The sequence below is a fragment of the Phocoena phocoena genome, chromosome 19 (assembly GCF_963924675.1).
Source record: "Phocoena phocoena chromosome 19, mPhoPho1.1, whole genome shotgun sequence".
NCBI lineage: Eukaryota > Metazoa > Chordata > Mammalia > Artiodactyla > Phocoenidae > Phocoena > Phocoena phocoena.
The window spans coordinates 48444642-48461037 of record NC_089237.1 but is presented as its reverse complement, the minus strand read 5'-3'; the positions used below and the strand labels follow the sequence as shown (position 1 = coordinate 48461037).

Genomic DNA, 16396 nt, shown 5'->3' with positions numbered 1-16396 from the left:
GTGTCCAAACAGTTGTAGCTTTAAAATATTATAGTTAGACTTATGAGCTGGTTTTTTACCAAGAAAAGGAAGCACAGAGGTTTTATTTATTTACTTTTTAAGCTTTATTTGTTTAACGTATGTATTTGGGCCTTAAAAAAATTGATGGCAACGTTATTTTAAAAGAATCTGATTCTTTTGACTTAAATTATTGCTTCAGCTACGTTGAGACTAATGAAAACTGGCAGCTACTCCCAGGCAGCATTTCGGCCTTTACAATAGATTTGATTAGTTAGAGGCATCCAGACCTCCTAGGAAAGGTGACAGTTCAATAAGTGGGATAGTTTTTAGTATTACTGTTAGTAGAATTGTGTGAATTTCTGGCCGTATGGCTTCTTAAAATTGTCTGTAGAATTAGTATTTGATAACATTAGATCAATAATAGCTTCTCCCTGTGATTTAGTAAAGGTTCCTTTGGATTTAATTTTCTTGGTTTTGGTGACAATGCATATTATTTAAATCTCTTACGGAGATTTAACTTCACAAATTTTTGTTTTATTGAACTCAGTGTAATGAAATAAGCATGAAATTGGTTTTAGTCTTTTCATCTTGATAAGGCAGAGTGGTTGAAAGCAGTTCGTGGTTTCAGGAAGAATGCGTGGTCAGGCTGATTTGAGTAAATGTGTAAGTTTATATAATTTACAGAGGTTGGAAAGAGAAAAGCAGCTTTGGATTTAACAGACCTTTTTGTAAATTTTTAAAGGATAATTAACAACAGCATAAAAGGTGAACCACAACTCTCATACAAATATAAAGTGAAGACGTCAATCTTTTTATTTATCCCATTAATTACTGAGGGAACCAGTAAGATGTTACAAGCAGGTCAAAGGAGAACTCATTAATACACATAGACCAGTAAGAATGCTGACACGAATCTACAGATGGTTGCAAATTGGTCAGTCTTCATAAGGAATAATCAGCTATGTTCCTATAGACACAATTTTTATTTGTGTGGACAAGAATCTTTTGCATTACTGTTATTATTCTACAATTTACAGAGTTGTAAAATAGTTCAGAGACAAAGAAAGGTGGAGATGACCCAAAGAGTGCACTAAACAAACACCCAGCATTCTTTTCTTGCCCATTTCAAAGACTTTTACAGTCTTTCCTGACAGAGTATTCAAGAAGCTATCTAATTCCTCTCTCAGCCTTTAAGCCTGCTTACTTCTAACAGCCCAGCCAAACGTCAGTCATGGTTTCAGGAATGGTTTAGAAAGGTGATTGATTGTCCAGTCTTTTGTCTCTTTGAATTAAAGTCACAGTCTTTATCATCTTTCTATTTCTTTATCGTTACCTCAGAGCTGAGCGACCTGTATAGTTGAAAAGATTTTGCTCTGACCAAGTTATACCTGGACCATGATCTGTTACCTCGGTGTCTATGGTGGGGCGGGGAGGGGGGGGGGGTTGCTTCCGCCCAGAGGGGAATTCTTTTTCTAGTTTTCTTCTTTCTTTTTCTAATTTTTATGAGAGAACCAGATAGACTAGATGCCCTCTGCCTCAAAGGATATGCTTTGGTTTTTTTGGTCTTAGTTCTTAGGGTTATTACAGATGCCTCAGTCATCCTAACTTTAGTTTTTCTTTTTTGTAGGTTTTCTTACAGAGACTGGAAAAACCAGAGCAAGTACTATTTTTTCTACAGGAACTGAATCTGCCTTTCAAGTTACTCAGATCAGAATTATGGTAATTCTTATGCTGCCTTCTTTAGGAAATGTTACTACTGTTTTTAAAAATACGATTGTACTTCGGAGGTCCATGTCACTGGTTTTTCATTGAACATTTAGTGATTATTTATTCTGTGTCAGGCCTGTAGCAGAGGGCAAGGGCACAAAGATGAATAGATTGTTAAGTCTGTAGATGGTGTGCGTATAAGGATCAAGAAAAGTAAGGAATCATTTCTTGGGAAGCAGCTTTCTTACTTTTCCAGGACTTAATGTATTTTAAATCTCATTTTGTTGGTTTGATTTTTGCGTTAAGCTATTTGAATTTGACCATATTATTTGGGAACAAAATGGCCACAGAACTTTGGTCCCTTTGATGTATTTTATTTAGATCTCTATTTCCAGGTTCGACGTGGTGGCATTGGTGCCCAGTGTGGGTTGGTGTTTGCCTATAATTCATCTTCTGATAAATTTCATGCAGAAGAACACTTCAAAAGGTTTGAAAAATATGACAAATGGAAGCTTCAGGAATTCAGGCAATTTGTAAAAAGCAGGTAAGGAACAGAATAAAAATCTTTATAGTTAATAAGATTGTATACATTCTCTTATTGGTGAAATACGTTTTCTTTATAGAAAAGTTGCCACTAACCCATCTTCAGTGGCCATGAGCATTCATTGCTTTCTGGCAGCACATGTGAAGACATATATTTTAATTTGTTCATAGTCTCTTACTCGGTCCCTTCTGTGACCAGATGTACACATCTTCAAAATGGTTGGGTAATAATACATGCCTGAATTGTGGGCAGCCTGAGGTCTCTAGTCTTATCTAGCCACTGGAAATTTTACCCAGGCCCCAGCTTCCCTCCTCCTATTTTTGTGTTTTTACTGAAAATATTTATTAAGCACCTACGATGTGCTAGGCCTGATTCTAGGTACTGAAGGTACCGTAATGAGCAGATTGGCCTGTTCCCTGCTCTATAGAGCCTACTGTTTAGCTCAGGAGACAGATGATAAAGCCTACAGTGTCACAGTACTATAAATGCGAGGTGGGTAGGAGGGATAAGGTGCTCTGGGAGCATATGGCAGAGCACCTGACCTGATCAGGGAAGGCTTCCTGGAGGAAGTGTTGAATATGGATGAGCTAAAGCTAATTAACTACTTGAAGAAGTGGAAGGAGAGTGTCCTGAGCAAAGAGCAGAGCACAGTTGAGAACTCAGGTGGGGTCTGGCGTACACAAGGGACTGACGAGCCCCGCGTTGCTGAGGTGCGCCATGAGTTAGAGAGTGGGGAGAGGTGAAGCTGGAGAGCTAGGAGAGGGTCAGGTCGTTGAAGGCCCTTTTGTCTCTGTTTCAGGGCTTAGACTTTATCTTGAAAGCCATGGGGGCAGGGGAAGGGAGCAGGGTGGAGTGTGTTGCTGAGGAGCTTCACGAAGAACGAGGAGAGATCGCATTCGTGGTTTGGAAGTGCTGCTCTGGAGCCTGCTGTGTGAGGTGGGCTGGAGGAGAGCGAGTGGGGAGGCCAGATGAAATGGGGGGAGGCTGTCACGGTCACCTGGGAAGCCAGAGTGTGGGTAACCTCAACTAGAGCAGCAACAGGAGCCATGGAGAGATGTGGACGATTGAAGAGAAGCTAGAAAGTAGAAGCGGCAGGACCTGCTGAGTGATTGATGTACAGCAGGAGAGAGAAGGAGGCTTAGGCATCAGTGAGTCCTGGATTCTTGGCTCGCCAGAGGGGACATTGGTAGCGCCTTTTTCTGAGACAGAAAATACCTCGGGGAAAACAGGTTTGTGGGAAGATGATGAGCTCAGTTTTGGTCCTGTTAGATTTGAGGTTCTAGGAAGCCTCTGAGATATCCCACAGCTAGTTGGATAAACAGGTCAGGAAGCTGGAAGAGATGTTGGCCTGAAGGCAGAGATATGAGAGACATTTCGGTGATAGGTTTTTGTTTGGTTGTTTGTTTTTTGCGGTACGTGGGCCTCTCACTGCTGTGGCCTCTCCTGTTGTGGGCCTCTCACTGCCGTGGCCTCTCCCGTTGCGGAGCACAGGCTCCGGACGCGCAGGCTCAGCGGCCGTGGCTCGGGCCCAGCCACTCCGCGGCACGTGGGATCTTCCCGGGCCGGGGCATGAACCCGTGTCCCCTGCATCAGCAGGTGAACTCTCAACCACTGCACCACCAGGGAAGCCCTCGTTGATAGTTTAAAATGAATTAGAAGAGATCATTCTGGCGGAGTGTGTGGGCTGGGAAGAAAGAACAGAGACCTTAGGTCAACATGCTGAGAGGCACTAGCATTTATGGGGCAGCAGAGAAAGGGAGGCTGAGCAAAACAGCCAGAGAAGCAGCAGGGAAGCCAGGGAAGTGTCCTCATGAAGCCAGGGGAAAATCGTGGTTAAAGAGGTAGGGAGTGGGCAACGGTGTTGGATGTTACCCCGGAGCCAGTGAGGTTGGATTTAGCCACAGACGTCGTTGGTGACCTCTTGGACAGTGTTACCTCCCTTATTACTAGTAGCAAGTTAAAACTCATGCAGCTGAGCCCGAGACTTGCCCTTTTTGCTCCTGTATTTCACAGGTCGTGGGGTGCTGGAGCTTTTACTATCACTGAGTACTGTACTACTAGGCTTTCATGTACGTATGAACCACCAATGATTGTGTGAAAATGCGGATTCTGAATCAGTGGTTCTACCTGGGGCCTGAGACCTTCATTTCTAACAAGCTCCCCGGCGACTCTGATGCTCTCCGACCACGGATCACACGTGGAATAGCAAGGATCTAGAATAACTTCCTCTCTCTGCTGGACTTCCTTTGGTGGCATCCCTGACAAAGGGTCACTCAGCCTCCCCAGAATACCCTTAATGATGGAGAACTCACTTCAGTAACATATTCTATGTTTATTGAAATCTGCACTTGTAATTTCAACTCTGTGGTCTTAATTTCAGCCCTCTAAATGAACTGAAACGAATCTCTCTCCCATCATGCATACATGCTTTTTTAAAAGATGCTTTTCTTTTTAAACAATAACTAGAGATACACTTGTTTTTAAGTAGCTGTGTCTCACTCCTGGGACATATTAATATAGGGTTTTTTTTTTTCCCTAAACCTGCTGTCAAACAAGATCTTTCACATCTTATATAGGATGATTTTTTTTTGAACCTAAATGCAGGCTTATTTGCTAGTCCCTTGTTGATTTTAGCTCCTGGTTCCAGCCTGAACTACTCTGAAATCCTGATTTGCTTGGGCTACATGTTATCAGTCCCTCTCCAGTTTGGAGGTCAAAATGGTAATAGACATGTGTCTGTCTTCTTGCCTTTTTTTTTTTTTTTTTTTTTGTCTGCCCTCTGGTCAGACATTGGTCGGTCAGCACACTCTGGGACCAGCTGTTTGGTTGCTGTACATATTTAAGAGGACTGATACTTAGCTCTGTTTTCTCCACCCTGCCTGTGAGTTGGTGTAGTGAGCAAGGTTGCTTCTCCCCACTCTGTGACGTCCTGCCAGCTCTCTGTATCTCAAGGATTTCCTTGATGACTCCCAAAGGGTGAATTGAAAAATCCTCAAACACACCATATTGATGAAAGTCATTGGCATGGTTTTGGGCTAAGACGGAATGCCACCTGTCCCATTGGTTTTAGGGTTAACTATATCATGAAAGGTTTATGCTAAGAAAGACTTAACGGTAAGAAGAGAACGTTTTTTTCTCTCTGTTACAAAACCTACCCTGGATCCTTTGTCTTTTTCTTCTTGCTGTTTTCTTCTTGTAAATCCCTGTGTTTGCTTATCTTATCCATACAGAATAGCCATGTGTTGGCTAGCTTGTTAGCTGTATCATAGACTAAATAGTTTAAAGTTTTAGGAATGTTACTTGGAAAGACTGCCATTTTCTCCTTCTCAGTTATTTAATTCCTAAAAAGGAAGTACCATTCAAGTATCCAATTTTAAAAAGAAACATGGGCTTCCCTGGTGGCGCAGTGGTTAAGAATCTGCCTGCTAACACAGGGGACACGGGTTCGAGCCCTGGTCCGGGAAGATCCTACCTGCCACGGAGCAACTAAGCCCGTGCGCCACAACTACTGAGCCTGCACTCTAAAGCCCGCGAGCCACAACTGCTGAGCCCACGTGCCACAACTGCTGAAGCCCGTGTGCCTAGAGTCTGTGCTCCGCAACAGGAGAAGCCAATGCAATGAGAAGCCCGCACACCACAACAAACAGTAGCCCCCACTTGCCTCAACTAGAGAAAACCCGTGCGCAGCAACGAAGACCCAACGTAGCCAAAAATAAATAAATAAAATAAATAAAAAAAAAAAGAAATGGCACACAGTTGTACTTCTTCAGCCTTTGGGTTGAAATGCTTCCCTGGAAGGACTTCTTAAGTAATAGGGAAAAATCCTGAGGCCTGTGAAGGCTGAAGTTTTCCTTCATTGGAGCTCCAGGATCTGAAAGCTCCTCAGCTTTCACCCTTCAGTTGTTGCAATTGTGCATCTCAGGCCAGTCGTACCTATGTTAGCCAGACCTAGGGAGAGAAAACTGAACCTGCCTCTCCTTTGTGTCTTTCCAGAAGCACACACCAGCTGTTGCATTGTACCTTATTCCTGAGTAGCTTCATCTCAGATGCCTTGACTTCAGGTCTCATTCTTCAGATAAGCCAGTTATCTAGAGAAGCAGACTTTCTCCTTAGTTCCCAGGTTATATTTGGGACTAATAATAGTTCCCATTGCACAGATGAGGAGGCTGAGAAGTGGGGAGGATGTTACCGCCAGCTCCCTCGTATGCTCAGAGAGGCACCACGTGCCACACCCCGTCCTCGACTGTTAACCGACAGGCCATGTAAACAAGTTAAATGCCATTTAGGTGGTGCCTTATTCGTTAGACCCTTGAGAAGTTTAGGAATAGGAGAACGTTCTGTGATTACCTTTGTGTTTACAGGATTGGTTGCCCGTCTGATAACCTTGGCGAGGATGATCCTATTGGCTGGTTTGAGCTGGAGGAAGAGTGGGATGAAGCAGATGTTAAGTTGCAACAGTGCAGGGTTGCCAAGGTAAGTGTCAGTGAGGTGTGGCCTTCGCACACCTGCCCACTCCCCTCCTTTTGTACTGTAAGTGTTTATCAGGCGGTTATTGTGTGCCAGCCCTGTGCCAGCACTGGAACCCTGGAGGTGAATCAGACGTGATCATGACCCTCACAGGGCTCCAAGTCTAGTGGGAGACACAGATGTATGAGACAGTGTGATATGGGCTGATAAAGAGACACACAGGGGGCTGTTGCAGCCCGGAGGAACAATATTTACCCAGCCTGGAATTCACTAGGGAAGGCTTCCCAGGAAAGTTGGTGCGATGCCAAGTGTTGGAAGTTGATTAAGCAGTCATCTTTAGCCAGGCTGAGAGGTGTGGAGAACGGCCTCTCAGGCTGAGGGAGCAGTAAGTCCACAGGCCTAAATGCAAGAGAGATGTCTTTCCATAGCTATGAAAGAAACAGTGATTATCTGGCTACTTAATTTTTTTAACCTCCGTTGTGAATCTTAGTAAGAAGCTTAAATAAGAGAAACAAGAACTATCTTTAGGGCTTGTACATAGTAGGTACTCAGTAAATATTTATGCAGCTGAGTAGTGGATTCTGAAAGGCCCTCAACAAAGGAGCTTTCACTATAATAAGCAGAGAGTGTGCATAGAAGTTGGGCTTTGCAAATGGCTTTAGCTTTGAGCAGACAAGGCTGTGTCCTGGGCTCCCAGCACATGGATTACAGGTAATTGGGGGCTTGGAGATGATCCCTTAGGGCAGTCATTGACACTCTTCACCATATAGCTGTTGTCTGCTTCAAAATGACTGCCACAGAGCAGACGTCCTTTTCTTATTCATCCTGTCTTATCCTGTTTTTCCTTGAAGCAGGAATAGTGCCGTTTCTCTTATTGTGATCTTTCCCCAAACATGACTTCAGCATTTGTACTGTCTCTTCCCTGTTTGTTGTAGATGCTGGGCTTATACTTTGTGTCTCCAGTGCTAGGCATAGTGGTACCTCATTAATTATTAAAGTCACAGGAAGATCTGCCCAGAAAGGCCTTTATCTCCCTTTCATCAGTACCTGGAGCTTCTAAGTCCTTCTCCTCACCTCTGTCTTGTCCTTTTCCAGTATTTGATGGTGAAGTTCCTCTGCACCCGCCAGGAGTCGGCAGAGCGCCTGGGAGTACAAGGCTTGAGCATCAGTGGGTACCTCCGGCCCGCTAGGGCAGAAGCAGAGCAGAGCATCGTCCGTACTCACTGCAGAAAGGGCATGGAGGAGAGCGTCTGTGGGGCCACACTGCTCCTCAGGACCCTTCAGTTCATCCAGCAGCTCGCCCACGACCTGGTAGTGTTTCCTCAGTTGTTAGACCTCATTCCTTTGGGAAGAGTAATGACAGTGTTTGGGGAAAGGAACACCAACGAGTGAAACCTGGCCCTGCTGAAGCCATGCAGTACGAATGAGGACGGCAGGCATCGTGCTGCTGTGGTGACGTTGGGAGGCCAAGGGGAGTGAGGCGTTGGGCATTAATGGCATCAGTCAGTGGAAGACGAAGTGGCATGTGGCCACCATCGTGAGGTTTCCTGGGATGCACCTACATGCAGATCTTAAAGAGCCCCAGCTTTGGTTGCCAGGGAGACAAAGCACATTTATGGGATTTATGTCTTCTTTAAGTCCTAGAATTATTCCTGAAGTGTAGGTGAATTCTGTTTGTTTACTAAAAGTACCAAAAATAATAACAGGATTTTTTAAAATTGATACATAGTTGACTTACAGTATTAGTTTCAGGTATACAACATAGTAATCCGATATTTTTATAGATTACATTCCATGCAAAGTTATTATAAAATATTGACTATATTCCCTGTATTGTACATTATATCCTTGTAACTTAAATTTTATTTTATACCTAGTAGTTTGTACCTCTTAATCTTCACCTATTTTTGCCTTTCCCCACACTCCACTCCCCTCTGGCAACCACTAGTTTGTTCTCTGCAACTGTGAGTCTGTTTCTGCTTTGCTATATTTGTTTGTTTATTTCATTTTTTAGATTCCACATATAAGTGAAAACTTAAAGTATTTGTCTTTCTCTGTCTGACTTATTTCATTAGGTATAATACCCTCCAAGTCCATCCATGTTGTCACAAATGGCAAAATTTCGTTCTATTTATGGCTGAGTAATATTCCATCGTATACATATACCGTATCTTCTTTATCCATTCTTTTTTTTTTTTTTTTTTTTTGCGGTACGCGGGCCTCTCACTGTTGTGGCCTCTCCCGTTGCAGAGCAACAGGCTCCAGACGCGCAGGCTCAGCGGCCATGGCTCACTGGCCCAGCCGCTCCGCGGCATGTGGGATCTTCCCGGACCGGGGCACGAACCCACATCCCCTGCATCGGCAGGCGGACTCTCAACCACTGCGCCACCAGGGAAGCCCTATCCATTCATTTTTTGATGGACACTTAGGTTGCTTCCATATCTTGGCTACTGTAAACAATGCTGCTGTGAACATTGTGTTTTTGATACTGACTTCTACAGTCACTAATAAAAACACAGTGACAGTCTACTCAAAGAAAGGTTCTTGGGGCTTCCTTGGTGGCACAGTGGTTGACAATCCGCCTGCCGATGCAGGGGATGCAGGTTCGTGCCCCGGTCCGGGAAGATCCCACATGCCACGGAGCGGCTGGGCCCGTGAGCCATGGCCGCTGAGCCTGCTCGTCTGGAGCCTGTGCTCCGCAATGGGAGAGGCCACAGCAGTGAGAGGTCCGCCTACCACAAACAAACAAACAAACAAAAAAAAGAAAGGTTCTTTCAGCCATCTCTGTAGAGAACGTGGCTTATCACTCAGGAACCCGGTGGAGCCCTCTCACGTGTGCTATGCAACAGTGTCTACTCTTGACCTGCATTCTGCTTCAGGGCATATTCAGAGGCTGGTGACTCAATTTGTATATGGATTGTTTGGTCTTTGTTACTGGAGCTCTCCTATCACAGCAGAAAATAGCAAATGAGAGGGAGATGCTTAGGGTAGCAGAAGCGATTACAGTAGGATTGATCTTTCAGCCTACATGCAGGGAAGGGTCAAAACATGCTGCAGGATGATCCTGGACAATAATCATCACCAAGTAGAGATTCACTTACGTTCCAGGTATAGCATCTGTGAAGTCAAGGAGCTTTCATAGGGTTGTGTGTATATATGTTATGTGTATATATACATTCACATATGTACACACACACACATATTTTAGAAAGTTTCACACCAAAAACAGTTGTTCACGGACTTTTTAGTTTAAGAGTAAGCATCAGTTATGTTGGAATTTTACACATGCGGAGCCACCTTATCCCTTAACAGTGAGAAGTAAATGAGCCACTACAATATTTCTCTAAATACATGTTTCAATTTTATTTTTTCTGGTCTTTATTATTTTTTAGGTACAGCAGAAGGAAAGTGGCTTAAAATACAGATCTTTTCTGGACTTTGCGGGTCTTGATTTGCAGATCTTCTGGGATTTTTACAGTAAATTAAAGCAAAAGTAAGTCAGAATTTGTTACAAGGTGATAATCAGATATTGATAAGCACAACTGAAAACACTGAGTTTTGCTGTTCTAAATGGACAATTTTTTTCTTCCAAGATTTTTTACTTCCTACTAGTTTATATTGCTCTGATTTGAAAGATTTGGTTATTGTTGAAAATAAACACCTTACATTTCTACAAAGTGCTTTATTAGGGCAGTGTTTTTGCAAGCATTTTGTCATTTATATTACAACCTTATAATGATAAGCAGGTCAAGTATTATAGTATTCTCATTATACTACTGAAGAAACAGAATCAGAGGTGTGTTTCTTTGCCCAGAGTGGGCACAGTCAGACAGGATCTGTGTTTTCAGACACTACCCAGTCCATTGTTCTTTCCTTTCCACCTTTCTGCCTCTGACTGGCATTCTTTTTACTGAGCCTGATGCCTAGCGGGGAGAGCCCTTTGTAGATAGTTGTTTGGCTTGGAGGGTAAAAGCAACTTGCATTTTTGCTCTCTGATGTTCTTTGTCTTTCTGTAGCCCAAGGGAAGAATGCATCTGTGCCCAAACCCTGCTTCTGCAGCTCCTCCAGAGCTGTTTCTCCGTGCTGCAAGGAGACGTGTCGGCCACCTCTGAGGACGCCAAGGCTCCAAGCATGAGCCGTAGGAGGGTAGAGGCCGCCAAGGAGCTCTACACACACCTGTGTGATGGTAGGGATTGGGGTTCTTCTTTACTGTGACCCTGAGCTCGTAGCCTGCAGGGCCTTTGCCATGCAAACCCAGGAAAGGGTTTACATCTTTGGAAAATGAGTTTCCATGATCCTCTTTTGAATCATTATTTGGAGTTCAGGATTTAGTCCCTCTTCAACAACTTCCTCCTGGTTTCTGATATACAGTTGTGTTATATTGAGAGTAATTGCTATCACACTCCAGTCTTTACTTCAGCTGAGACACAGGGATGAGGCTGATAGATTGAGGTGGGGGAGATGATAATATTAATTGAGAATAAAACACATGATCATCTGAAGTTATTTTTAAGGCTTCACCAAGTTGTGTCTCAAAAGGACAGAAATAATGTAAAAACTGGTACATAGAGTCTTTATTTTTGTTAAATGTAAACAAATAAAAAGATAATTTCTTTACATTGCCTAGCCTATACAGAAGTATTTCTTTGCTCTGGTAGCGAGTGTATGGGCTAAAGCCAGTACATATATTGTAAGTGAATAGGTGGGATATATTAAAGCTGATTATTCATTTTTATCAGTGGTGGATAGGGTGGATGGAGACTCTGCACCCATGGAAATACTGAAACAAGAAGTCAGGAATACCCTTCTTAATGGGGCTGCCGTCTTCTTTCCTGATCGACAGACCCGGCGGGACCATCTCTTCACCATGATGGTAATTATTTACGTTAAAAGTACGGATTCCATTCCAGAACTCTGTTCGGGTGAAACTTATTAGTCTTTGTTTTCTCTGAATATCTTCTCAGTTTCAGTTTCCCAAATGTGTATTTAATACTGTGTGCAAAGTTTTGTGTGGGACATAAGTATCTAAGGACATAGCGCTGTACTCAGGGTGGGGATGAGAGATAATCCTGACCTCTGTTTTAGAACCTGTTGAATCACAAAGGGAGCGTTCAGTCTCCTTCAGCTTTATGACATGCCTACAACCAAGTGTTCTTTTTAACATTTTAACCTTTTATTTAATGTTTATTTTTATTTATGTATTTATTTTGGGTCTTAGTTGTGGCACTTGGGATCTTTCATTGTGGCGCGTGGGCTGTTCGTGGTGGTGCGCGGGCTTCTCTCTAGTTGTGGTGCACAGGCTTCTCTCTGGTAGCACATGGGCTCCAGAGTGTGTGGGCTCTGTAGCTGCGGCATGAGGGCTCTCTCTAGTTGTGGCACATGGGCTTAGTTGCTTGCAGCATGTGGGATCTTAGTTCCCCGACCAGGGATCAAACCTTAGTCCCCTGCATTGGCAGGCGGATTCTTAACCACTGGACCATCAGGGAAGTTCCAACATTTTAACTTTTTTTTTTTTAAATAAATTTATTTATTTATTTGTGGCTGCATTAGGTCTTCATTGCTGCACACGGGCTTTCTTTAGTTGCGTTGAGTGGGGGCTACTCTTCCTTCTGGTGTGCGGGCTTCTCATTATGGTGGCTTCTCTTGTTATGGAGCACAGGCTCTAGGCATGCGGGCTTCAGTAGTTTCAGCACGTGGGCTCAGTAGTTGTGGCGCTCGGGCTTAGTTGCTCCGTGGCATGTGGGATCTTCCGAGATCAGGGCTCAAACCCGAGTCCCCTGCATTGACAGGCAGATTCTTAACCACTGATCCACCAGGGAAGCCCCCATTTTAACTTTTTATTATGGGAAAATTAAACACAAAACTCGATTAAATAATACATATAATGAATCCCTCCAACCCCCCAAGTGTACTCATCACCTAGATTCAATAATTATAAACTTAGGCTAATCTTGTTTCATCTGTAATATACTTCACCCACTCCCGCCCCCCATTATTATTTCAGAGTAAATCCCTGACTTATTTTATTCATAAATATTTCAGTTTATATCTGTAAAGAAAATACAACCAAGTTTTAATCTTCCCACTCAAAATTATGATTTATCCTAGGAATGCGAGGATGGTTTAACATTAGAAAATCAGTCAATGAAATCAGAGAGGAAAAAAATCATATTGATAAATGCAGAAAAAATTTTAATAAGATTAACTTCTGATGATGGTTCAAACAACAAAACCCTTAGCAAACTTGATATAAAAGGGAAATTCCTTAATCTCTTGGAGGGCATGTATCCAAAACCTACAATAAACGATGTACTGGTCTTTGGGACACTGACTCATCCTTCCAAAGTGAGGTATAAAACAAGGATGCTTACTGTCACTGCTTCTCTTTGATATTATATTAGAAGGCCTAGCCAGTGCTGTAGGACACGGAAAAGAAATTTTAAAAATAACAATCAGAAAGAATAAAACAAATAATCATTATTTGTCTGTTTAGACAAACAACTATTAGAAGTACTGAGAAGACTTTGATGAAGAAAACGAGATGCAGCATTTAAAAGGGCATTTCTGTATGTAACAACTAATTAGTAAATGCAATAAAAGTGCCCTGTCGGATGCATAAAGCCCCATAGAAACAAAAAAGGGAATAAAAGAAGCATAAAATGTGATGCCAAATGACTGCAGTCTATTTGGGGGCACTGCCACAAGGAAAAACTGACCCTATACGCAATAGGTGTTTAGAGGAGAATCTTGTTCAGGTTAAGTGATGGAGGATTTCCAAGAGGAGGGAGGATCTTTGATTGTTTTCAGCTCTCTGCAAAATTTGCCTATCAGCTTGTAGGATCCGGTTTTTTTCTTCTAGTTTTATTGAGATATATTGACATACAGCACTGTATAAGTTTAAGGTGCACAGCATAATAATTTGACTTACATACATCATGAAATGATTATCACAATAAATTGGATGAACATCCATCATCTCATATAAATTAAAGAAATCTCAAAATTAAAGAAATAGAAAAAAAATTTTTCTCCTTGTGATGAGAACTCTTAGGATTTACTCTCTTGACCTCTTTCATATATAACACGCAGCAGTGTTAATCACATTTATCACGTTGTACGTTACATCGCGAGTATTTAGCTTATAACTAGAAGTTTGTACCTTTTGACTGCCTCCATCCAGTTCCTCCGACCCCTGCCTCTTATCTCTTTTTCTACGAGTTTGTTTGTTTTTGAATTATGATTGACTTGCAGCGCTACATTATTTCCTGTTATGCAGCATATAGTGGTTCAGTATTTCTGTACATTTCAAAGTGATCACCACGACAAGTCTATTTCATGATACGTCACCATATGAAGATATTACATAGTTATTGACTATATTCCCCACACTGTACATTTCATACCTGCGACTCATTTAATCTGCCTCTGGAAGTTTGTACCTCTTAATTTCCCTCATCTATTTCTTCCCTCCTTCCTCCCCTCTCCCCTCTGGGAACCACCTGTTTGTTCTTTGTATCTATGACTTTGTTCCTGTTTCGTTATGTTTGTTCATTTATTTTGTTTTTTAAATTCTACATATAAATGAAATCATACAATATTTGTCTTTCTCTGTGTGACTTACTTTCACTTAGCATAATACCCTCTAGGTCCATCCATGTTGTCACAAGTGGTGAGATTTTATGGCTAATATTCATTCGTCGTGTGTGTGGTGTGTGTGTGTGTGTGTGTGTGTGTGTGTGTGTATCACATCTTCTTTATCCGTTCATCTGTTGATGGGCACTTAGGTTGCTTCCATATCTTGGCTATTGTAAATAATGCTGCAATGAATATAAGGGTGCATATATCTTTTCTAATTAGTGTTTTTGTTTTCTCTGGATAAACATCCAGGAGTGGAATTTGCTGGATCATATGGTAGTTCTGTTTTTAATTTTTTGAGCACCCTCAAAAGCCATTACTGTTTTCTATAAAGGCTGCACCAATTACATTCCCACCAACAGTGCATGAGGGGTTCCCTTTGGATCAGTTTTTACTTCGTGAGTTTTAACCTTTGACAGTAGCAGCTGACTCTGAATTGTGGACGAATCTCTGTCCCACTTGTTTGCTGGAAGCATTTATCAGGCAGCTGAGCAAATGGTTTTTTTGTTAGCTCGTGTCCCACACGGAAAAATAGAGGACATGCGACCTCTTGAATGACATTGCTGTGTGTTAGTAAAGCAGCTCATTAACTTTTCCTTTGCCCATCTATCTGACAGCAGTGGTAAGGTCTATATTTTTTTCCCTTCTCGTGCAGATGAATTGAACTGCTGTCATTTGTGACCATATCTTATCTCTCCCAGCCTCTTGTGCCAGGCAGGGCCCCGGGTCTTAAATCCTCTGGAAATCTCCCCCAGTGCCTTGCATAGCCATAGGTGTTCAACACATTTATTGAATTAAGAAAAAAAAAAAGTGCCCCCAGAGTAACCCATAGCCTCATCAGGGGGTGTGATTCCTTTAACTGTCACCGTAGGCTGTTCGGACTTATACAGAGAAAGCTTAGATCCTGTTTAAAAAAACAAACAGAAAGCTCACAAGAAAGGCACTCTGTCTCTGTCCCCTTCTCTTGGGATGGCTTGCCCAGGGATGAAAATAGACATCTTTCGGAAGTCACCTTCCTAAACATTTGCATGAAGCTTTCCTGCAGGAAGGCTTGAAAATGTCAGCTTCAGCAATGAACAGAAGCAAACCTGCCGTCTCTTGGTTCTGCTCCCTCTTTGCGCTAGGCCAGGTCTAAGTTGGGCCCGTGAGGTGGTCTGCTGACCCCGGCTTTCCCCATGTTTGGGATCAGTGGGCCGTGGCATTTTGTGCTGCTCTAGGGCTCTAGAATGTTGTGGAATAGATTTCCTGAATCCGCAGTGTCTTGTTTTCTAGAAGAATGTCACTGAGCAGGAACACAAGCAGTCCCTGCAGCTCACTTTCCGCTCACTCTGCACGTATTTTAGGTAAGTTTACAGTTCTTTTCAGTTGTCCAGTATTTCAGATCTTTGCAACGCTGTTTTCTTGAGCTCTCCCTTCCTTTCATGTGCTTTTGGAGTAACCAAGTACTTCCCTCACTCAGCCAGGTTTCTAGAGTGAGGTATCACTAGACTCAGAAGTGACCAAAATAGTGGTAGAATAATAGTCTTGTCAAGAGTTTGCTCCAAGTCCCAGTCACTGTAAGACACTTTAGAGTTGAACCCATGGGGAATCTCCTTGAATGCTTCAGTCTCTACATGATTTTTGAAGACAAAAAAGAAGCTGAAGGAGTTTGGGGTTCAGTCCTCAAGTCTAAAAACCCAGATACATTAAAGCCCAAGCCCAGCTGCAGAGGCACAGAGTGGTAGTTTAGCAAAAATTGTGCCGGGAGGGGTGACATGGAGACCATTACCTGCTTTGACTCCCAAAGAAGCTCATGGGCCTGTAGGTTGCATTATTAGAGGTATAGACTCTTGAAGGAGGGAGGGGACTAAAAGCCTGAGCAGCCGTCTGCAGGTGAGACTATACCTGGTACAGAGGCCAGATTTAGAGGACTGTATAAAATGTCTTCAGAATCGAGTATCGAGGATGATGAAAGAGGCTGGGGCTCATGTGAAGAACCTTTGAAGACACGGAATGTTTAGCCTGGATTGTCAGATTAGCAGTCATGAGATTAGGTGTATTTAC

At 42.7% G+C, this 16396-nt stretch overlaps 1 protein-coding gene across 1 annotated transcript in view; it reads left to right on the top strand.

Annotated features, from left to right (window-relative positions):
• Nucleotides 1-16396, top strand: part of ZZEF1 (zinc finger ZZ-type and EF-hand domain containing 1) — a 112158-nt gene that overhangs the window by 34483 nt on the left and 61279 nt on the right. The window contains exons 10-17 of the mRNA XM_065896625.1: nucleotides 1628-1719; nucleotides 2103-2251; nucleotides 6613-6724; nucleotides 7814-8029; nucleotides 10111-10211; nucleotides 10735-10904; nucleotides 11458-11591; nucleotides 15629-15696. Coding sequence (XP_065752697.1) covers nucleotides 1628-1719; nucleotides 2103-2251; nucleotides 6613-6724; nucleotides 7814-8029; nucleotides 10111-10211; nucleotides 10735-10904; nucleotides 11458-11591; nucleotides 15629-15696 — 1042 coding nt within the window. The remainder of the gene's footprint in view (nucleotides 1-1627; nucleotides 1720-2102; nucleotides 2252-6612; nucleotides 6725-7813; nucleotides 8030-10110; nucleotides 10212-10734; nucleotides 10905-11457; nucleotides 11592-15628; nucleotides 15697-16396) is intronic.